This window comes from Uloborus diversus, chromosome 1 (genome assembly GCF_026930045.1).
Source record: "Uloborus diversus isolate 005 chromosome 1, Udiv.v.3.1, whole genome shotgun sequence".
Classification (NCBI taxonomy): Eukaryota; Metazoa; Arthropoda; class Arachnida; order Araneae; family Uloboridae; genus Uloborus; species Uloborus diversus.
The window spans coordinates 130,344,370-130,368,835 of record NC_072731.1 but is presented as its reverse complement, the minus strand read 5'-3'; the positions used below and the strand labels follow the sequence as shown (position 1 = coordinate 130,368,835).

The window sequence follows — 24,466 nt, the reverse complement described above, 5'->3', positions numbered from 1 at the left end:
ATATTTTTCACGTTCAATGAGACAGAAATATTTAAAATACGTTTCATGAAAATTAAATTTTTGTTTAATTCCGTATTTTATGCATTCATTTTTTAAAATTATTTTCCTCGTCACAACAAATATCTGTTGAAAGTGAATTTAAATTCTTAATTCAAAACAATAATTTAACAATATGTAATCATTTATATTATTATTAAAATGTTTAAATTTTCTGCATTAATTTGTTAATATGGAAAAAACCCTGGTGGGCAAGCTTTTGACAGTTTTAATTTTAACCATGTCAGTTTTAATATTAACCATGTTAAGTCAAAAACCCCGTGTCAAAAAATAAACACTTTTACAATCATTATAAAAGTTTAAATAAATAATAAATTTTATAAATTCTAAATTATCTAATGTTTTAGTTTTTGGAAGTACCCACTACCGATGTTGCAATAGTTCCTACTAAATATAGCAATAGTTCCTACTATATATAGGGCAGCAAATTCTGTACTTTAAATAGAGGGTTTTTTTTAAGAACCTAAAAATGGAAATGAGTCACTTTCATAAAAGCAGCCATTTTGAGCTTATAAAAATCAGAAAAGTTAAAGTGAGTGGAATCAAATGAAACATTTTACAGAGATAGACATATGTAAGGGCTTTTTATGTGAAAAAAATATTGGTCATGAAAAATATTCAAAATTCTTAAATACATAAATTATTTACAAAATTTAAAAAGTAAGGGAATGAAATATTAGCAGAATGAAGCATATTCGAACATTAAAATTTACAGCTTCATTAAATAACAATATATATATATATATATATATATATAATGCATCTTACAATAATAATAATAATTACTAATAATTACTGAAGTTGATTGTTCTGGGGAAAAACTGTCTGGCACGATTGTTGCACGCTGTTGAATGAACGCAAGTTCCAAACATTATTAAAGTAAACTAGTTCACAGATTTAATTTTAATGTACTTAATGTTATAAGCAGGGTTCGTTGAATTAAATCAGCTTTTTTTAAATCGTGATTAAAATCATGATTTAAATCAAATGATTATTTTTTAAATCAATTGATTTGAATCTAGTGATTTTTTTTAACAAAGTCATTGATTGAAATGAGTTTATTTTACATAAATTAATTTTGCATTTTTGAAATATGTTACTCTAAATTTAATTATACTGCATCACATAATTTTAATTAAACTAGCAAAATTATTTATATCCCTCTTTCTGTGTGTGTAACAGATTTTCCGACTTTGGCAATATTGCTTTTACTTCAAAATTACTTCAGAACAAGATAAAAAAATTTGCAGTTTTTCTTATACATCATGACTAATATAATTTAGAAAAATAATTGTCGAACATACTGTTTTACACGAGAAATTTACAGGATGATGGAAACCTTATCTTTAAGCATATCATAAAGCATCACATCTTATCTAAACATAACAATATATTTATAAATCTTAAAAATTTATTATTTAAAAATCTTATCCCAAAATTATAGGAGTTAGCCGAATTGATTCCATTAGTTCAGATTGCTTTATTATCAAAGTTTTTTGCCCTCTTCATTCCAACTGAACAATTGAATTCATTTCAGAAATTATGTTGACTCTAAGCTGATAAACATAGAAAACTGCCAAATTAAAAAAAAATTTCTTCTAAAAAGTATGGAAATAATAATTGTAGGAAATAGTGGGTACCTCTGCTTCCCAGAATTATAGTTGAAAAAATGGTGGTTGTAGCTAAGGGGTGGGAGTGTTAATGTAAAATTTAATTTGAATCATGCTTTGTTTTAAAAGCAGAAGCAGTCAACTTATACCTATTATTAAAAACTAGCTACTGCCATGAAATGAAAATAGCTAAAAAGGTGTTTTTCCTTATGTTTTCTCAGAATATTTTTTTTATTTTTTATTCCCACTTAAGTATTAGTCAGAAAAATCTCCAGATTTTTACTGGTGTTGATCCTTTTTGATCTAAACTAATGAACTATCAAAATTTGCACTGTTAAATAAAAAAAAAAAAAGTCAGACACAGATGCACAAGCGATGAATCTTAACTTATTAAAGTCTAATTTTGTTATGAAATGTCTTTTTTAAATATAAAATAGATATTTTGAATAATTTAATTTTTTCTTTATATTTTATTTGTGCATTTATTTGTTGAGATAGTGAAATGGATTTTATTTTAGTGATATTTTGATGTGCCAAAAGGGAATAAATGAGTTCCATGACTGGAATCTTTGCTTTTTTTGTGAACATTAAACACGACTATTAAATTATCCCACGCTGAAAAAAATATTATTGTTGATAATGTGTTGTAGAGATAATCATACTGAATGCTGAAGACAAACAGAAATACTTTCAATAATTTTTTCAGGAATGTATTCATACTCATTTAATAATTGTAATAGGAATTATTTTGTTTTCACCGAAAGGAAATGCGCGTCACGAGCATCAAAATAAGCATTTCGCTGACAAAAGGAAACTATTTAAACGATGGATTAAGAAAGAAAATCGCATAAAATATCGGTATCTGCATCCAGTCGCATAGGTCTTCTTGGGGAGCCATCTTCCTCCCGCTGTTTGGCCTTGAGTAGAATCTCGGTGGTGTTGCCCAGGCCCCCTCACTTTTTTAGACAATAATTTATAACTTTTTATTTTCCTATTTTTTCGTGAGTACATGTTTGAAATTTAAAAAAAATGGATTGTACCATATTTTCCTGCTTATGATCTGTGGATTATCTGTTAAAAAAGTGTTAAAAAAATTATCTATATTTTTTCCCTCAACACCAACGCATTGAAGCTCTATATATACAGCAGGATTTGCCGAGACCATTACCTTGCTTGTATGTTGTTTATTTGACACAGCTTGAATGATCTTCTTAGGGGCCATTCATTAATTACGTAATGATTTCGAGGGGTAGGGGGGTTGGAAAAATCTCTACATAGCTTTACTTTGGGAGCGCAGGGGTCTGTCCAGGATTTTTCACAGGGTCCGTTTTTTGTGAATAATCAATTATTTTTGTGAAAAATCAATTAATTTTGTAAAAAATCAAATTTTGCAAAAAAAATTTTTTTGTAAAAACGAAATTTTTGAATTTTGAGGTGGCGCAAACTGCATCATTGACACTTAATGTTGAGTGTTTTCCCTCTTTTCTGTTGAGAATATCATTCTTGAGTGTGTTTCGAGTATTGGAGTACGGGAGGGCGGCATTACACTCTGGGAGATGGGCACCCCTCAAGTATCAATATTTATTTACCATTCTACATTATGTTAAATTATACTAGAAATGTTATATGTATAGTATTTAAAATAATTGTAATAAAGAAATTCAGGCAGGGGTTCAGCATTTAACTTTTTGAACCAAGACATTGTTAAAAAGCATAGAATTTCGTTTAAAACTTATAAACTCCATGATTTTTACAAAAATAAAAAATATTTTAATTGTTTACCTCTTAACAAAGCGTACTAAACATCGAAAATTCGAAAAATCAGATTCCCATAGCGGATGCAAAGAGGATGCAAAGAGATCGCAATCCTCAAAGTGAAAGCATCAAAAGTATAAAAACGGCTTGTAAAATAAATATTTCTGATAAAATTATTTTAGAATTGCACTTTAGAGTCCTATGATAAACATTTCATTAATGTCTGGACACAGTTGAATCAAAATAAATAAATAAATAAAAAATAAACCATCGATTCAGCATTTAATTTTTTGACTCATAAAAGAAAATGGAATTCCTCTTTAAAAACTTAAAATAAGCGTTGTTACAAAAATAAAAAGACTTTTCATTTATTTGCATCCTAATAAAGCGAAGTTAGCTTGAAAAAAGAATAAAGTATGATTCTCATATCGAATGTAAAAAGATTGCGCTTTTCAAAATGTAGGCATCTAAAGAAAAAAACAATAAATAAAAGAGTTTATTTAAAATTAATTATCCTTTTTAGCATCGAAAAATCAAACCCATATAACTTTCTCCCAAAATAACAGTTAAACATCGCACCCGCCAGATGCTAAGTGGCGATAAGTTTAAAGTTGGTAACCCTATCTAAAGCAATCACATTCATCCCCCCCCCATCCCTACTATCCTTTGCAGTCCTAAGTTCATTTCGCTATATGTTATTGTTTATTAAATCATGAGCAGGAGAAAAGTGCTTACGACTGACTTTTTCAGAGAAGTTTGCAATAACACCGCTGCATAAAACAAACAAGCAAAATTATAAACCAAACTGACTTTCAGCTGTTAATTTCTTTTATAGAAACCAACAATAAGCATTTATTAGGCCTTAGTAGTTATTTATCGCTTGCAGGAGCATCACAAGAGCGCCTTTTTTTTTCTTTTGCAAAATTAGCAGATTTTGTATAAGTTGATACCTCTAATATAACTTTAAAAAAGGTTCCAAACATGCTGCGTTATTTTGATTTGAGATTTGCTCTTCCAATAAACAATTTGTGAAAGATCCGTTTTTGTTTATCAGAATTTTGTGAAGGGTCCGTTTTGGTTGGTCGGGATTTTGTGAAAGGTCCGTTTTGGTTGATCAGATTTTTGTGAAGGGTCCGTTAACGGACCCAAATTTCTGGCCAGCCTGAAAATTAATTCCTCAATAAAGGTAAAATTAATTTGTATTGTAAAATATTTAAATAATTTTCTTGTTTTGAAACATTTTCTGTATAATATAATCAGGGGTCTGTCCAGGATTTTTCACAGGGTCCGTTTTTTGTGAAAAATCAAATAATTTTGTGAAAAATGAATTAATTTTGTGAAAAATCAAAAATTTTCGCAAAAAAAATTTTTTTTGTTAAAACGAAATTTTGGAATTTAGAGATGGCACAAACTGCATCAATTAAACTTAAAGTTGAGTGTTTTCCTCTTCTATTTCGAGAAAATCATTCTGGAGTGTTTTTCTGATATTTGGCGGGGGGGGGGGCATCGCTCTCTCAAGTATCAATATTTATCTACCATTTTTTTGTTACAATTACTTTAAATACTGTACAGAAATATATTATACTAGAAATATTTCTGTACAGTATTTAAAATAATTGTAACAAAAAAATAAATAAAATAAAATTCAGAATAGGGGGTTCAGCATTTAACTTTTTGACCCAAGACACTCTTAAAAAGCACAGAATTTCGTTTGAAACTTATAAATTCCGTGATTTTAACAAAAATAAAAAGGTGTTTTAATTGTTTACCTCTTAACAAAGTGTAAATATCATCAAAAATTCGAAAAATCATATTCCCATAGCGGATGCAAAGAGATCGCAATTCTCAAAGTGAAGACATCAAAAGTATAAAAACGGCTTGTAAAAGAAATAGTTTTGATAAAATTATTTTAAAATTTCATTTTAGAGTCCTATGATAAACATTTCATTAATATCTGTGGACACAGTTGACGCAAAAAAAAAAAACATAAAATAAAATAAATAAATAAAATAAACCATCTATTCAGCATTTTAATTTTTGACCCATAACAGAAAATGGAATTTTGCTTTAAAAACTTGAAATGAGAGTTCTAACAGAAATAAAGAGACTTTTCATTTATTTGCATCCTAATAAAGCGAAATTAGCTTGAAAAAAGAACAAAATATGATTCTCATATCGGATGTTAAAAGATTGCATTTTTCAAAATGTAGACATCTAAAGAAAAAAAAAACGCTAATTAAAAGAGTTAATTTAAAGTAATCATCCTTGTTAGTATCGAAAAATCAAAACCCATATAATTTTCTCCCAAAATAACAATTAAACATCGCACCGCACCACACCGCTCCGTAAAAACAATGACCATCTGGTAAAATGAGAATATTTTCTAATCAAGTCATTATAAAGGTTCAATGCCAGATGCTAAGTGGTGATAATTTTAAAGTTGGTAACCCTATCTGAAGCGATCATATTTTTCCCCCACCCTTACTATCACTTTGCAGTTCTAAGTTCATTTCGCAGATATATATTATTATTGTTTATTAAATCATGAGTGGAGAAAAGTGCTTACCAATGCCTTTTCAGAAAAGTTTACAGCAACACCGCTGCTAATTAGGTGTGATAAAACAAACAACCATTATATTTATTTGGCAGTAGCAATTTTTATCGCTTGCAGGAGCAGGAACATCGCAAGAGTGCCGATTTTTTTTTTTTTTTTCAAAATTAGCCGATTTTGTATAAGCTGATCCCTCTAATTTGACTTTTAAAAAAATCCAAAAATTATCGGTTTATATCCAGAAATATGCGTTATTTTGCTTTTAGATTTGTTCTTTCAATAAACAATTTGTGAAAGATCCGATCTTGTTTATCAGAATTTTGTGAAGGGTCCGTTTTGTTTGATCAGGATTTTGTGAAAGGTCCGTTTTGTTTGATCGGGATTTTGTGAAAGGTCCGTTTTGGTTGATCGGATTTTTGTGAAGGGTCCGTTAACGGACCCAAATATCCTCTGGCCAGACCCTGAGCGGGTGGGGGTCAAAGCCATTCTTACGTAATATTTTCCAAGTCGATATTTTATATTAGAAATAGCGCTATCAAGTGAATTCGTAGTGATTATATTTCATTTGCGCCTGGAAAGTAAGAAACTTATCTCGTTTCACAAAGAATAAATAGTGTAAAATATAATACCCATGATCTGGCCCCCTCAATTTTTCAAGGCACGAGCCGCCACTGTTTGAAACAGTTGCAAGATCTTTTAATTTATTTTCCTAGTTTCAGAAAAGTTTTATTCACTATACAATAAATATATGAATTAAACTAAACTTTCAGTCACAATTTGTACCAAATTAGCTGTACATTATGTTGCTGCATATTACAAACAAAGCTAGTATTTATTTCACTAAGTATGATATTCTTTTGTCAGTAAAGTCAGTATTTTTGACCCTCCAAACACTTTTACCCCCAGATGTCCGCCCTTGTATATATGAATAACTTCACTATTATTATAAGTTTCAAAAGCTAGAAATATTTGAAGAATGTTTAATGCAGTATATTTAGGTATTTTAAAGTGTTTTTAAATTTTTTCAGGAACAAGGTCAAACAAGGTGATCCCACTTTAACCCCTTTTGCTTGTTTGATTTCTGCCTCCCTCCTAGCTTCTATACTGATATAATATTGAGCAGTCTCACATCATAACAATGTCAAAAACACTGGTGTGCCTTCAAGAAACGATTCCATTCTATGCCCAAGAGAGTTCTTCTGTGCGATACAGTTATGATGAATCGGCAGTTAAGGGATCGATGCCTTCTTATGGAGATGGCCCACTCATAACCCAGGATGAGAATGCATGCATTGAAGGACATGTCCCGAGAGTCTTTTCTCGCAAGCGTGAGGCTACCAACATCTTGATGGAGTGTGTGAAGAGGAGGGACAATCTGCAGAACATGGATATGGAATTCATCTCTAATGTGCTCCCAGTATGGGATTCTCCAAAGGTGTACATTCCTCCCTCTAGTGCAGTACCCACAATGAGTCCAAAGTTGGTGGGAGATTTTCAAATGACGATGGATTTCGTGGATTCTTCCTCTGTGGATTCAAAACTAGGACTGGCTCCTGAAAACAACTCATCCTGTCAGGATGTAGATGATGTTTCAAGGTAATTTTCATTCAAATGTCAACTCTCCTGTATTAGTGTTAAATACTAGAGAAAATTCTCCTGCTTTTTAAAGACATAAAAAGTCCCCAAATTCAGAATGTCCTAAGTTTTTTAAGTTTGTGCTTTCATCTTAGTAGTGAAAATTCATAAAAGCTAATCAGTGACTATTAAAGCACTAGTCATATGTTTGTTGCATCAAAAATTTGGGAAATATGTTTTTGAAAAATTAATTGTTCTAGCAACTTAAAACAAGTGGAAAAGCTTATGTCTATTTTTGATATCCAATTAATGTAGTAAAAATTAATCTCCAAAAGTAAAAATAGCATAAATCAGAACAGTAGACCCTCGTTTTATTCAGGTTTATTTTACGCGGTTTCGATTATATGCAGTTTAAGATTTGACACTTTTATTTTATTTTACGCAAATGAGTTAGTTTTAGGTGGATGCGGCAATGCAAACAGATAACATTTTCCTCTCTTTCAAAATCCATTCTCCTAAAGATTGCAGATTACATGTAATAAACTGCATTTTGGCGTGCTAATAACCAAACTTGGGCCCCTGGAGACATTTTATGGGATTGGTTCCAGAGCTCTTTCCAGAAGTAAAGTTATTAAACTCACACAGCCTCACTGGAAGAAGAGCTTTTAGGAGTGACAAAGGAGGCCAAAACCAACGACGATATCGACTTCGGTGACCAGGGTTGGCTTTCTGCCAGCAGAAACTAGTTTTTGCCGTGCCAGTGGCAGAAACTGGTTATAACTGGTAAAAACCGACAGAAACTGGCAAAAACTTAAAAGCATCTTTAATTACTTACGTGATTGCTAAATGATATTCATTTAAGTAAACTCATCATTTAAAAAAATAAAATCCTATGCTAATGCCCTTGATTTAGTTCGAGAAGGGAACTTTTCAATTGCAGATGCTCCTAATGTTTGAATTAATCTAATAAAGGACGAAAAATAATATAGGTGCTCAGGAAAGAGGAGTGACTTACAAAATTAAAAGGCAATTCTGATTTTAGTTTGCTCACTTATGTGCTTCATCTAAATTGTTTGTGATCGAAATTATCACGTGCTTCAAGAAGAAAGTGCCAGAATTTTATTTGCCAATATTAACATAGATTTTGTACTTAATGTCACAGCTTTGCAAAACAAATTGACCCTATTTCTCGAAACTTATTTTTTCAGTCGAATTTCTCCCACTACCCCAGTTACTACAGTTAAAAAAAAAATATATAATAGATGAAAGTTTCACAAACATTGCTTGTTCTTCATGCATTGCCTGCTAGCTTTTCTGTTGCAGGAATATTCTAAAGTTTCTCATTTGTACATATTAGATTGAGAAACTTTAGATTTTAGAAACCACCTTTTCTAAGAAGCAACTGCAGGGTCCAAACAATGTAACATTTTGATTTTAAATTGTGGTAATATCGTAATTAAATTGTGCTTTGGTTAATAATTATTTTTCCCATGCACTTCCTATTGCATGTCAATAATTTAATTTTTTTTCATTTTGTGAGTTTTTGCCAGTTTTTGCTGCAAATGTGGCAGAAAGTGGTTTTTGCCATGCCAGTTTTAACCAGTTTCTACCAGTGGTTTTAACCGCCTCGGCAGAAACTTGCCAACCCTGTCGGTGACACGCAACCAAAAACGTTCACATTGAAAATTTTGAGCCATTCCTAAACAATAGAAATGATCTTTCTGATTTGTTAGTAAAAGAAGATTCTATCATGGAAATGGCACAAATGATCATGGAAGCATTAATGCTCTGCAAATAATTACAGAGAAAAATTCTTAATGACTGCCAAAAGACTCATAACCAGCTCTTCTTTATAAACAGAACACGAAATTTGTTTTCTTTATGCATGTTGTACATAAAAATCGATATAAGTACACATTAAACTTATTATATAATTAGTCATCACTAGAATCAGGGTTCGTACGGGTCATGGAAATCCTGGAAAGTCATGGGAAAAAAATAACAGAATTTCAGACCTGGAAAAGTCATGGAAAATTGAAATTTTCATTGAAAGTCGTGGAAATTTATTTCAAGTTATGGAAAAATGTCTTGGACAAAGAGAAAGGAACAGTAGCTAAAGGAGAATTAGAAATCTTGAGTGATTTAGCAGTCTAGCACATAAATGCTATTAAAAGTGGAAAATTGAATGTTCCAAAAATCAAATCTGAATTATGAAATCTCATTGCATCCACTTCTGTCGCAGCCGCTTGCTATTTTTGCGATGTGATTTTACTGCCGGGACATCACTTATTTTAAATTTTTTGTTATTTTCAACACTTCTTATGTTTCATATTCTGTAGTAGCAAAATTTCACGTTCTTAGTTTTGCCACGCCCACCCAAAACAAAAAAAGCAATTCAATTGGTTGCGAGTTCGATTCCATCACTCGTAAGGACTTTATTATTAAATTTATCAGAGTTTATCGTAATTTGTTGAATGTTTTAGAAAATAAAGATCTTAAGTCAGGCGATAGAATACAGAAAAAGAGGAATTCTAATGCTCTAAAACAGTAGTGCCCAACATACGGCACGCAAAACTAATCCATGCGACCCACTGCTACGTTCAATGTCGGAATTAAACGTGTTCTGGAATTTCTGAACCTATTAATTTATATGCATTTGAAAATATGCAAATTTGTAAACAAAACAAATATACTTTTGAATCAGAAGATTGATTCATTACTGAATGGTTTTTTCAAAAAAGATCTGGTTTAGAATCATAAAGAACTAAACTATGTGGCTTTACTTTAAAGAACCAAAATACTGTCAAGTTACGTGGATGATTAAAGGCACTGTTGACACTAAAAGGTAACTTTTGAAGCAAATTTATTGAAACTTAGTGATGACTCATTCAACCTTTGTCCCATTCAATATCGTTCTGCCTGTTTTTAAAAAAAATATCAGACATTTAAGCATCATCATATTCGCTTCACTGCATTTTTACTTTACTTAAATTTATATGATAAAGACAAATAAGAATAATTTTGGTTTTTTAAGTATGCACTTCTATTTTTTCCATTAGGAGTAACGGAGTAAGTTTCAATGAGGCTGTGGCATTCATATAGACGTTTTGCTAATGCTCATTTCCAAATATTACCAAGTTTGAGATTAAATAGTGCTATTCTCTTCATGTAACGAGGTCATAAAAATTTTCATAGAAGTCATGAAAAAGTCTTGGAAAAGTCATGGAATTATTTCATCCAAGTAGAGTATGAACCCTATAGAATGAAGTATTTTTTTCTCTATGGAACCTAACCCCTATTTTTACACTACTATTAGGTCTCAATTTATGCGGCATTTCCGTGGAACGTAACCCCCGCGTAAAACGAGGGTCTACTGTATACTTAATTTTGAATTACCTTTAAAAAAAATAATTGGATGGATAAATGTTATATCTTGTGGATTAATTTTTCTTTAATTCATGTCTAAGAATTAAAATTATAAATTTCGGAATTGTATTAATCTAGTTCCAAGATACAGAAGTTTCTCTTACTTTTTTTTGTTTTTTGTGTCTTTTGTGTAATATTGGCAAATCTGAAAGTCCTATTTTAAGAAATATGCCAACATAAACCATGTGCTTGTATTAAATTGCTTGCCATGCTTGAAGTTTCAATACTTTTGTTCCTTTGAACTTTGCAATCCTTTTGTTCCTGTAAAGTTTTCAATGGTTTTAAAAATTGTAAGTTATTTTTTAGCTAAGTTATTATTTTAGCCACTTTATTATTTTGCAATAATAAATTAGCTTATTTCATTTTAAATAATTTTGAGCTCAATTATAGTATTAAATTTATTAGTTTATTTATTCTGTATAAAATACTGAATTTAACAAATGTTAATTTTTTATTTGTTTTTGAAATTTATGTAATTTTACCCAACTTCTTAACTTGATCCTGATGTCTACTAAATTGAATGATGATCTAGATAGATAACTCGTGTTTCATATACTGAATTTATAATCTTGAACTCAACTCAAAGCTTACTTTCAGGATTGATTCAGAAGAGGGCAATCTCCTGCTAGATTCTAAATCAGGTACGACTTCTATTTTTGAAAATTTGTAAGTTCTTGTGGCTAATAGCTCTTAGTGAAAAAGTAATGTACATTAGGGTGTGCCCAAAAAAACAAAAGTCTATTTTTCAAGTTGCACACTCTCTTATATTTTTCCTTTTAGGTCAAAATAATTGCAATATATATATATATATATATATATATATATACACACAGGGGTCTGGCCAGAGGATATTTGGGTCGGTTAACGGACCCTTCACAAAAATCCGATCAACCAAAACGGACCTTTCACAAAATCCCAATCAAACAAAACGGACCTTTCACAAAATCCCGATCAAACAAAATGGACCTTTCACAAAATCCCAATCAAACAAAACGAACCCTTCATAAAATTCTGATAAACAAGATCGGATCTTTCACAAATTGTTTATTGAAAGAGCAAATCTGAAAGCAAAATAACGCATATTTCTGTGTATAAACCAATAATTGTTGGAACCTTTTTTAAAGTCAAATTAGAGGGATCAACTTATACAAAATCGGCTAATTTTGAAAAGAAAAAAAAAATCGGCACTCTTGCCATGCTCCTGCAAGCGATAAATAATTGCTACTGCCAAATAAATATAATGGTTGTTTGTTTTATCACAGCTAATTAGCAACGGTGTTGTTGTAAACTTTTCTGAAAAGGCATTGGTAAGCACTTTTCTCCACTCATGATTTAATAAACATTAATAATATATATCTGCAAAATGAACTCAAAACTGCAAAGGGATAGTAAGGGTGAGGAAAAAATTTGATCGCTTCAGATAGGGTTACCAACTTCAAAATTATCACCACTTAGCATCTGGCGTTGAACCTTTATAAGGACTTGATTAGAAAATATTCTCATCATTTTGCCAGCTTGTCAATATTTGCGTTTTTACGGTGCGTGCGATTGTTTAATTGTTATTTTGGGAGAAAATTATATGGGTTTTGATTTTTCGATGCTAACAAGGATGATTAACTTTAAATAAACTATTTTAATTACCGTTTTTTTTTTTCTTTAGATGTCTACATTTTGAAAAATGCAATATTTTAACATCCGATATGAGAATCATATTTTGTTCTTTTTTCAAGCTAACTTTGCTTTATTAGGATGCAAATAAATGAAAAGTCTCTTTATTTCTGTTAGAACTCTCATTTCAAGTTTTTAAAGCAAAATTCCATTTTCTGTTATGAGTCAAAAATTAAAATGCTGAATAGATCGTTTATTTTATTTATTTATTTATTATTATTATTATTATTTTTTTTTTTTTGCGTCAACTGTGTCCACAGATATTAATGAAATGTTTATCATAGGAAAAATGCAATTTTAAAATAATTTTATCAAAAATATTTCTTTTACAAGCCGTTTTTATACTTTTGATACCTTCACTTTGAGAATTGGGATCTCTTTGCATCCGCTATGGGAATCCGATTTTTCGAATTTTTGATGATTATTACGCTTTGTTAAGAGGTAAACAATTAAAATATCTTTTTATTTTTGTTAAAATCACGGAATTTATAAGTTTTTTAAACGAAATTCTGTGCTTTTTAAGAGTGTCTTGGGGGTCAAAAAGTTAAATGCTGAACCCTATTCAGAATTTTCTTTTATTTATTTATTTTTTTGTCACAATTATTTTAAATACTGTACAGAAGTATTTCTAGTATAATTTAACATAGTGTAAAATGGTAGATAAATATTGATACATGAGAGAGCGATGCTCCCCCCCCACTCCAAATATCAGAAAAACACTCCAGAATGACTTTCTCGACATAAAAAAGGAAAACACTCAACTTTAAGTTTAATTGATGCAGTTTGTGCCATCTCTAAATTCTAAAATTTCATTTTAACAATTTTTTTTTTTGCAAATTTTTTTGATTTTTTACAAAATTAATTCATTTTTCACAAAATTATTTGATTTTTCACAAAAAACGGACCCTGTGAAAAATCCTGGAGAGACCCCTGATATATATATATATATAAAACAATGGCAACCTGTGCCGACTTGCACTTGAAAGTGTGAACCAGCCCTGTGTACGAGGCCGAAATTTTGTTATTTGGAAGTTTGAAATTCTATGTTGATAAAACATTGCTCCTATAGCCTTAAAAAATATTTAGGTGTCCAGCCAGAGTTCCAAAATTTATAATTTTCTTAAAAAAAAAAGTTTTTTGATTTATCTTTTTAAAAAATAAATATACATTTAAATGAAATATCAAATTCAAAAAATGTTTCAAATCAACAATGGCAAATGAAAAATGAAAAGTAATATATTTAAAATGAAAAATGTTACTTAAACTTAAAGAAAATCCATATTTTGAGTACTATCTGGGGAGACTTTAAATATTGCAAAAGAGCAAAAAATTCTATTTAAAGCTAATAACCGGCTGTACTGTTTATATTTTTCAGTTTGATAAATTCTTAAGTTACTTTCAATAAATTCTTCAAATTTACCTCACATTTTTGAAAAAATATTCCGAAAACTATTTTTTAAAGAAAATTATGAACTTTAGGCCTCCTGCTAGACACCTAAATATTTTTTTATTTGGTTAAATATTTTTGTGTTATATGTTCTGGTGCAAGTTGGCATATGTTGCCGTTGTTCAAATTATATGAAACTTTTTTTTACACTTGTTTTGGCCCCCCCCCCCCAAATAAATGTAAGAGGGTGTGCAATTTGAAAAAAAACTTTTTTTGGGGGGGGGGGGGCGGGACACCCTAATGTACATGTTTGCTAGTTTGAAAATGGATCATGTCTATAATATCATATTAGAGGGGCGTTTGCTCCATCAAACTGCAGGAGCTGTCCATAATTTTAAACAAGGCTTTGTCAAAATTTCAACAGATCTATGAGCACATACTTAATTGTAATAAGGCAATCAAATGCTGGTCAAGAATTAGACCTGAAGATTCAAATTTTTAGATACTCGCCAGTGGGGGATTGACACTTTCAGTTTAGTAGTGTGCATTTAGTTTAGTATGTACATGTTTGCTAGTTTGAACATGGTTCATATCTATAATAGGGTATTACAGGGGTGTTAGCTCCATCAAACTGCAAGAACTGTTCATAATTTAAAACAAGGTTTTGCCAAAATTTCAGTAGATCTATGAGCACTTCATTGTAATAAGGCAATCAATTGCTGGTCGAGAATTAGATTAGACTTTAAGGTTCAAATTTTTAGTTTACTAGACCCTTTTTCATCATTACAACATTATACATTTTATTATTTATATTTAAATAGTGGAAATTTAAGAATTAAAATTGCTTCAAGCATCAATTTTTGTAGTGTATAAAGGATTTTCTTATCCATTGGTGATTTGGAATAAAATGTGGAGAGCTGCCAACTTAGGAAGAATTCTACTTATTTAAAATATGGAAAATAGGCAAATTTTAACTTTGTCCAATTTCTTCCTGCATCCCACACTTTTTACAAAATATAAATAAATAACGACTCTGGGCTCAGTGGGATAATACATTCTGGACTGGGATAATACATTCTGGACAACATACTGGATAATACATTCGCTTTGTGCTTCCAAACCTCAGACACGGGTTCAATTCTAAAGCTCAAAACTTACTGTCGCCAAACGCGACTAATTTTCACCCTTTCCCGATCAATGATCGTGACACATCGCCTTTTCCCCAATTCTCTTACCCACTAAAAATTTGGCCATTGGATAGGGGAGCATCCAATAACCAAACTTTAACTGCAATAGTCGAAATTTTTGCACATTTGGAAATCCGATTGCAGCCTCTGTAAACTTCTCCCGTTTTGGTTTGCTATGTGATTCTAGTGCTTGGATGTCGCTAATTTTGTTCTTACCATTGTCATTTTTTTTTTTTGTCTTATCTCATATTCCATAACAGAGGACTTATACGACCACCATTTTGCCACACTCTTTTGGGAATTTCAAACCAGTTGCAACCATGTTGAATCAAGCTAGATTTATCATTTCTTCTAAAACTTGATTAAAACGTTTGGGATGACTATGGAATGTCGAAATTATGGAATTCAGATGATAAAATTATGCAAATGTGGGGCAATGTTGCAAGTTACTTAAATGCAGTATTTTTTTCATGATTTTAAAACTTTCTTAAAATTTTAGTTGATTCATATCAGTTAATTTAAATGGTAAATATAGAGTAAAGCAACAATTAAACATATCCGCCAACTTCCAAAATCTGCATCAATTCCACCTCCTGTTTTTTTTTTTTTTTTTTTGCACTACATGCTTATATTTTCAGTCTATTTACAAATAGTGATTATTTGTGTAAATAATTGTTTAAAACACATAATTCGTGGATAATACATTCGCCTTAATATTATGCACTATAGGCCTTCCAAGCAATGCAATCACATAAAAACATATTTATTCTAAAAAATACGTTTGTATTTTTGCTCAATATGCTATATATTATGTATTCTTATTTTGCAGATATAATTAGAAATATTGCTAAACAAAAACAGATGCTAAAAGATTACTGCAGAGTTAGAGCAAAACAGCAGTCTTGCATAATATGCACCAACGCTCGAACAGCGTTTGCAGAAAATTTTTGGCTCTGCAAAATTTTTTTTTCAAACTGCTAAACGTTGATTCAAAAAAAAAAAAAAAAAAAAAAAAAAACAAGTTTTTTTTGAGGGAATTTTTGAGAAAATCCCAGAGTTTATTTCTGTTAAAGCCTTTCAAAGCACATTTGTAAAAAAAATAATGGTTTTGGCAGTTTTCTTCAGTTGGTGAAAAATAAGCAAATTATATGTTATTGTAAAAAAAATAAATGATTTAAAGCACTTTTTTTTGTCTTTCATATTTGAATATAAATTTAATTTTTTAGTGAGTTAAACAAATTAATTATTTGCAGAAAATTTTCCAGTTAGGATTTGTGTTCGCAGAAAGCTTTTCATTTTATCTAAGTCTGCAAAACAGCATCAAAGACTTTTTAAGTAGGGTCAGGTGGGGTGGAATGGGTAGTTTATTAATCTTTGACTTACAGAAAAACCCCTCAATTAAAAAATAAATACGGGGATTCTGAAAAACGTCGTATTAAGCGGGACGACGTTATAAGCAGAACTCTTTAAAATGCCGTTTTGGAAGATAACAGGAAAAAAAAAACATACCTTACAAAAATCTGACAACTCGTTTTTAATCGCTGAAATAAAAATAACAGTCTAAAAGCAAAAGAAACGCGTATGCATTTTAACCTCTACAACTTTATTACATCTTAGTTACATCTATGCTATTATTTTTTTGTAAGAAAATTCTCCATAAGGAGTTGCTTTCCTCCATCATAAGAAGTTGGTTTCCTAAAATTTCTTATTATAAAACTTTCAATCCTGTTAAGTTCTCTCAGCATCGCTTCCGAGTTTTCGGTAGAAGAGAGCGCCTGCCGCAAAACGCTTACGGAATCGCAGGCGCTAATAAAAGAGGGAAGTTGGGGAGGTTCATCTTCTTCCTCTTCCTCATTATCAACCTCGAATTCTCCATCTTTAAATGAGAAAGTAAAATAAATACTAAACTGAAGTAAGGGTGAACTTTAAAAAGGAAAAAATTTAATAAGTTAACTTACTTACCTTTCGCCATGTCAATCATATCCTGAATTTCTAGAGTTTCCGTGATAGGCAAATCATCATCAACTGAACAATATCCAGGATACTGTTCCTCAAATTCGATGTCCAGAAAATCCGCAACATTCAGGTCATTTTCATTAGATTTGCTCTCAAAATGCGCTTTTCGAAAGCAATTTCTTATCACATCTGGCGCGATCTCATCCCACGCAGCCGAAACATAATGGATAGCATCCAACACATTTATTTTACAGGAAGAGTCCTCTCCTGATTCAATTTCACGTAAGTAACGCTGTACCAGCTTTTTACGGTATTTCTGCTTCAAAACTTTAATGACTCCTTGATCTAATGGCTGAAGCTTGCTGGTAGAGTTGGGGGGGAAATACTCGAGCTTGATGTTTTTGAGGGGGATTCCTTTGGGATGAGTGGGACAGTTGTCCACAAACAGAAGGACTTTCCTCTTTCCTTTACCGAATTTTCGGTCCAACTGTTGCACCCATTCAGTAAACAAACACCCAGTCATCCAGGCTCTATTCTGTGCTTTGTAGTTGCACGGGAAAGTTCGCACATTTTTAAAACACCGTGGTGACTTAGATTTTCCAATCACCATCAGCTTCAACTTGTCAGATCCAGTCCAATTAGAACATGCTAATACAGTCAGTCTGTCTTTACTTAGCTTACCTCCGTGGCACTTTTCATCTTTTAAAACTAAGGATTTGTCTGGCATTAATTTAAAAAATAATCCAAATTCATCAGCGTTATATACGTCCTCAGGTGCATAGTCTTTTAGTAGATTAGGGAGGAGATTTTCTATCCAGGGAGCAATGCTGTCGTCGTCTACGGCTTCGGCTTCACCACTAATTTGACGATATTTAATGCCATATCTTTTTCGAAATCGATCCAGCCAACCAGCTGATCCAGAGAAATCATTTATGCCCAAGCCTTTGGCTATTTCGTTGGCTTTTTCCGTCATAATGGGTCCATTGATCGGCAAGTTATTTCCTCGAGCTTGCTGGAACCATTGGTACAGCACTTCTTCTAAATCCTCATTTTTGCCTTTACGTACCCTCCGTCTTTTACTGATGCCTGAAAAGGCGCTGGATTCAATTTCTTCCCGTTTTTTTAATAAAGTTTTTAATGTAGATACAGGTATTCCTATTTCATTTGCAAATTGCTGCTTATTCGTAACTCCTTTTTTCTCATCATACTGCTGTATAATTTTTAATTTCTCATCGAAACTAAGAGCTTTTCTTTTAGCCATTTCTTAACGTGTGAACAAGTAACCGAATGGACCCTCACAGCACGTAGCGTAGATGGCGTAGTTATCGCTCTCTTGGCACCAATAAAAGCACCGCTCTTTTGGCGAATTCAAATTTCCTTACAACCCTTTGGAACCAGAATGGCTGATGCGCCAGCCTGTTTCCTGTCATGGAGCTAGAATCGAGGGGAGATGACGCGGCGGCGAAGATCAAACGAATCCGGGTTGCCTTTTCCTGCCATTCCTCGCTCTTTCGTATCGGCACAGGCAAATGGGGCGCGCAATGCTTTTCTACGAGAATTTGTCAAACTTTCCCAGCTTGTATTTTTTCTGAATTTCTTTTAATCTTTCAACTGATGTGAAAAATTATTTAACCATACTACTAGAAGGCCTCATTTAAAAATGGTCAACATTGGAGGCGATTTAAGATAAAATTGAGTATTTTCACAGAGCATACTTACTTGATCTGAGAGCTCCCCATCAATGATTTTTTGACTTTTTACAAGGTGGACCTTTTCCTTAGGTGAGGGGGAGGGGGTGAGAAATTCTTGGAATTCCGAGATAACGAATGCGAACAGGGACAAAGAGGCGTACTTCACGGGTCGGAATAAAGTAGTCGAACTGGTTGCCTTCCGGTAACAGAACTCATGTTTTAACGCGAAGATACAAAAGTTTACTAGCGACGCAATATACGGACGCAATATACGGGATTTTTCCTGTGGGGACTCTAGAAAAACGTCGAAATAAGCGGGAAGTCGTTATAAGCGGGGGCGCTATAAGCGGATAGATTTTAATATTAAAAGCATATTGGTCCCAGGGACCGGAAAAAAACGTCGATATATGCGGGAAGTCGTTCTAAGCGGGGGCGTACTAACGAGAGTTTACTGTAAATAAAAACATTCATGTTATTCACAATAGTTTGACTTTTTTTTTGGTTCAGGAAAAAATTGTATGGAAATAATCAGTTTAGCCGCAGCCTTCTTGAAAGTTACATTGTAAAAGTCAAAACTAACTGATATCTTTGAAACTTTGTTTTCAGGATTTTGTTTGAATTTAGATAGCATTCTATTGCTGTTATTTTCATTTAAGAAAGTCTCATTTGTCAACTGAAAAAATCAGAAAAGAAAAATTCCATACTGTAACGGATTCGGTACGACTTCCACTTTTTTGAAATGAAGACACAGTTCTTGATAAAAACACAGGAAATTTATTTACACTATGTACAGGAAAGATCTTCAACAACTGCTAAATTATTCATCAGCAATTAAGCAATTATCACACAACACCGTAAACTCAATGTTTACACACGTATTTACTTCCAAATACGAAAACAACACAGCGAAATGCCTCGCAATAAACAGAGCAAAAATGCTCTCAGTTCGAAATATCAATCGAAACTCCAATGTTTATCCATCGCTAACGGCTTATATAGACACCAAAAAGAAATTTCTCAAATATTCCACACGCTTCTGTAAAGTAGTAGACCATTATCAAATTTTGTCAATGAACAAAAAGGAAATAGGGGTCGTATACTTTAGCCATATGAAAAGGGGTTGTATATTCATTACGGGAAACTATTTACAGGTTACGTTCCTACAATAATTACTATTTACAGGATTTGTAACATTGCCCCCTTTCTAAGGACTGCACGTCCCAGGCAGTACAATCCCCAGAAAGGGTGTCGAACTTCTATAACAAGTTTACAAATATTCACATTAATTAATAACTAACAGATACAGAAAACACAATAATAACAAGAAATATTACTAAACATTAAAAGCAAAAATTATCTACAACTTTTATGTTATCAACCATGGTTGTTTACGTAATACTCATGAACTATGGCCATAGTATGGGGCTAACCGATCATAATGTACAACCCTAGGTTTTGCATTAGGTGATTTTTGGATCCTCACTACGACGTCATTTAGTCGGTTAAGGACTTTGTAGGGTCCATCCCAATGCGACTGCAACTTGGGTGAAAGACCTTTCCGTCGGATGGGATTCCATAACCAAACCTTGTCGCCTTCGTTGAATTCATGTCTAGTCGACCTTGTGTCGTATCGGGTCTTCATCTTCTCCGCCGCGATGTTGATTCGCTCTCGTGCGAAGTTATGAACGTCTTCCAACCGGGCCTGGAGATCCTGGATGTACTCCTCAGGCGATGCAGGCGCATCCGGAGGACGACCGAAGACGAGATCACAAGGTAGCCGAAGCTCTCGTCCGAAGAGCATCTGAGATGGGGCATATCCGGTAGTCTCGTGGACAGCACTGCGGTAGGTCAGCAGGAACAAAGGTAGCTTCTTGTCCCAATCTTGTTGATTTCTGGAGACCATAAGCGAGAGATTATTTAGGATTGTGCGGTTAAATCTCTCCACCATGCCGTCCGATTGTGGGTGTAGTGGTGTTGTCCTAGTTTTCTCAATTCCGAAAATTTTACATAGGCACTTAAACACAGCAGAGATGAAATTCCTCCCTTGATCGGAATGAATCTGTAAAGGTGTTCCATATTTCGAGATCCAATGTTGGACTAGAGTCTCTGCTACGGTGGTAGCCTCTTGATCTGGAATGGGATATGCTTCCGGCCATTTGGTTAAGTAGTCGATGGAAACAAGAATGTATTTGTTCCCATCAGCAGTTCTTGGTAGAGGACTCAGGATGTCGATCCCAATTCGTTCGAAAGGAGCTCCAACGTTGTACAGATGTAGCTTCCCTCTGCTTCTTCTCTTCGGTCCTTTACGAGCAGCACAGGCGTCACAAGAATGGCACCACTTCTCCACGTCATCCTTCGCCTTGCTCCAGAAGAAGCGCTTCCGAACTTTATTGAGGGTTTTCAACACACCAAAATGTCCTCCAGTCGCACTACTATGTATTTCTTTCAGAACATCTGAAATCCTTGATCGGGGAAGTAGTAACTGCCACCTAGATGTCTTGCCGTCGTCAGATTCCCATTTCCGGTGTAGCATGCCATTCCGTAAATGGAGTGAGTTCCATAAAGCCCAGTATCTTTTTGTTGCAGGACTGAAGATGGAAACGTCCTGCCAGCTAGGGCGTCGACTGTCACTTTCCATGAACTCTAAAATTGGTTTTATGTCGGGGTCTTCAAGTTGATCTTTTAGAACTTGGTCATCACTCCATGGATCAGGTTCTGATGATGTTGGAGTCACTGTCACCTGATAGGCGGTAGGGCTAGTCATTCCATACTGTTTCTCGATTCGGGAACAATAGTGGCAGTTCTCAGGACAGGGTCTCCTTGATAAAGCGTCAGCATTACCGTGAGACAACCCTTTTCGGTGCTTGATCTCCATGTCATATTCCTGGAGCCGCTGTATCCACCTGGCTATCTGGCCTTCTGGATTCTTGAAGTTCAAAAGCCAAGTTTACGAGGCATGATCTGTCCGAAGCAGAAATTTTCGGCCGTAGAGGTAATGATGGAAGTGTTCTACAGCTTTCACTATGGCCAGTAACTCCTTTCTGGTGACGCAGTAATTTCGCTCCGACTTTGATAAGCATTTGCTCCAGTAAGCGATGACATGTTCATTTCCGTCAATTTCTTGGGATAAAACAGCTCCGATGCCCTCGTTGCTCGCATCAGCGTCCAGGATGAAGGATTTTTCAGGTTGAGGATAGGCGAGGATAGGCGTTGATGTTAAAGCCTCCTTCAGTCGTAGAAATGCATCTTTGCATTCCTTGGACCATTCAAACTTTTGCTTGCTCTCCGTCAGCTTATGCAAAGGTCGTGCAATGTTGGAAAAACCCTTCACAAACTTCCTGTAGTACGTGCAGAGCCCCAGGAAACTTCGCAGCTGATGGATGTTTTCGGGACGACTCCAACTCTTGACCGCGGATACCTTTTCTGGATCGGTTTGTACACCCTCAGAAGAGATGATGTGACCAAGGTAGTTCACTTCCCGGCGGAACAAATTACATTTGGACGGGCTTAACTTCAGATTGGCTTCCTTAAGCTTTTACAGCACCTTCCTAAGATTTGACAGATGTTCTTCGAAACTGTGTCCCACGATGATGATATCGTCTAAGTAGACCAGACAGGATTCGTAGGAAAGTCCTCTTAAAACTGTCTCCATAAGACGCTCGAACGTAGCTGGTGCATTGCAGAGGCCGAAGGGCATCACTTTAAACTGCCATAAGCCTTGTCCAGTTGTAAACGCTGTCTTCTCTCGGTCATCAGGGTGTATCTCAACCTGCCAGTAGCCGCTCTTCAAGTCCAGGGTCGAAAACCACTTGTGTCCGGAAAGAGTGTCCAAGGTGTCGTCTATCCGTGGAAGAGGGTAACTGTCTTTCTTGGTGATTTCATTCAGCCGTCGGTAATCGACACAAAATCTGGTGGAGCCATCTTTCTTTCGGACTAAGACGATGGGAGAGGCCCAAGGACTGGAAGAAGGTTCGATTACATCATTCTCCTTCATCTCTTTCAGGAGGGTCTCAACCTCTTCCTTCTTGGCGAACAGTAGTCGTCTTGGATGCTGTTTAATAGGGGGGTGTTCTCCAGTGTAAATCCTATATTGCGTTAAATTCGTACGGCCAACATCCTCCGATGTAGATGAAAACAGATGCTTGAAGTCATCCACCAATTGTTCCGCAGCAGTTCTTCGATCTTTCGATAACGGCGCACTCCCAATTAACTTCGATGTCAAGGACTCGGAAGACACAGTCTCGGGGGAATTGATTCTTCTAATGATGCAGTTTACTGGAGTACAAGTTGCCAACACTTCACCTTTTCGGATATTCCTTGGCCTTTCACTCATGTTGGCGACTCTCACAGGAATTACATCCTTAGAAAGGTCCACAAGCATAGATGCTACCAGCACTCCTTTTAGGCTATTGCTTAGGTTAGGGTATTCAATGAGTCCAAATCGAAAACTATTGCTTTCTTCAAGGGAGCCAGGTATTAATGATTCTGACCTTGAGGGAATCGATAAATCTGTTTGGGCTATTATTTGATGAGCGGATTTTACATCACTTTCTGCAGGGAAAACGGCTATGTCTTCTCTCATCGAGTGCAGCTCATTAGTCTTGAAGTCGAGAGTGAAGTCATATTTCTTCAAAAAGTCCAATCCGAGAATGAAGGGGTCCGTGATATTAGCGACGAATGCCGTATGATGGTATGTGGCATTCCCAAACACTATTTCCAAGTCCACTTTACCGTCAATCTCGATTTTGTCACCTGTCACAGGCTGGAGACTTACGCGTGGCGATGTCCACAGCAGTTTCAATCCAAATTCACGAGCTACATCTGTCCTAACGATTGTCACATTGGCTCCAGTGTCGACAATCAGTTTGCAAGGATTCCCATTTACATGGGCGTAAATGAAAAGTCCATCACTGCCACTACTAGAAGAGGAAATCTGCAGAGCTCTAGTGGTGGTGATTTCCTTCCCTCGCGTAGCTTGGCGAGCCGGACAACTCCTTTGCAGGTGTCCTTCACTACCGCATTTCCAGCACTTCTGCTCTTGTTTCTTTTGGGCTGTTATGCTGCTCAGATGTCTTGTCAAGTCACCGAGTTGTCTCTCAAATTCAGCGAGGTGGGACGACCTGGAATCAGACTCATCAGCTTCCTGAGTCCGGATTAGATGGCGATCCATACGAGTTGCTTCTTGGGCGGCCTCGTATCTCATCGCATACACAGCAGCAGAATTCAGGTCTTTGACATCCGCCATCGGTAGAGCTTTCTGGATTTCCGGATCTCGAACCCCGTCGATGTAGTAGTGGAGTGCCAGGTTGTCTCGAACATCCGCAGGACAGTCGTAAAAAGCAAGATGAGACAGTCTCTCGACGTCCGCCGCTAGCTCTTGCAGGGTTTCCCCGGTTTTCTGGAAACGGGACTTCAACTGGAGTCGGCTGAAATCTTTCTGGCACTTCTCACCGAAGCAAAGCTCCAACGCAGATGTGAGGGCGGCAAAATCCAGGCGCTGGCTGTCCGGAAGGGTTTGAAGAATGTCCGCTGCGTCACCTCTCAGGGATGCTGCAAGATGGCAGGCCTATGTAGCAGAGTTCCATCCGTTCACTTCCGCCACT

The 24,466-nt window shown here is 34.5% G+C and overlaps 1 protein-coding gene across 1 annotated transcript in view; it reads left to right on the top strand.

Moving 5' to 3' along the window:
• Positions 1–24,466, top strand: part of LOC129232154 (tubulin monoglutamylase TTLL4-like) — a 101,965-nt gene that overhangs the window by 16,884 nt on the left and 60,615 nt on the right. The window contains exons 2-3 of the mRNA XM_054866398.1: positions 7,002–7,569; positions 11,572–11,615. Of these exons, the coding sequence (XP_054722373.1) occupies positions 7,112–7,569; positions 11,572–11,615 (502 nt within the window). The 5' untranslated portion in view covers positions 7,002–7,111. The remainder of the gene's footprint in view (positions 1–7,001; positions 7,570–11,571; positions 11,616–24,466) is intronic.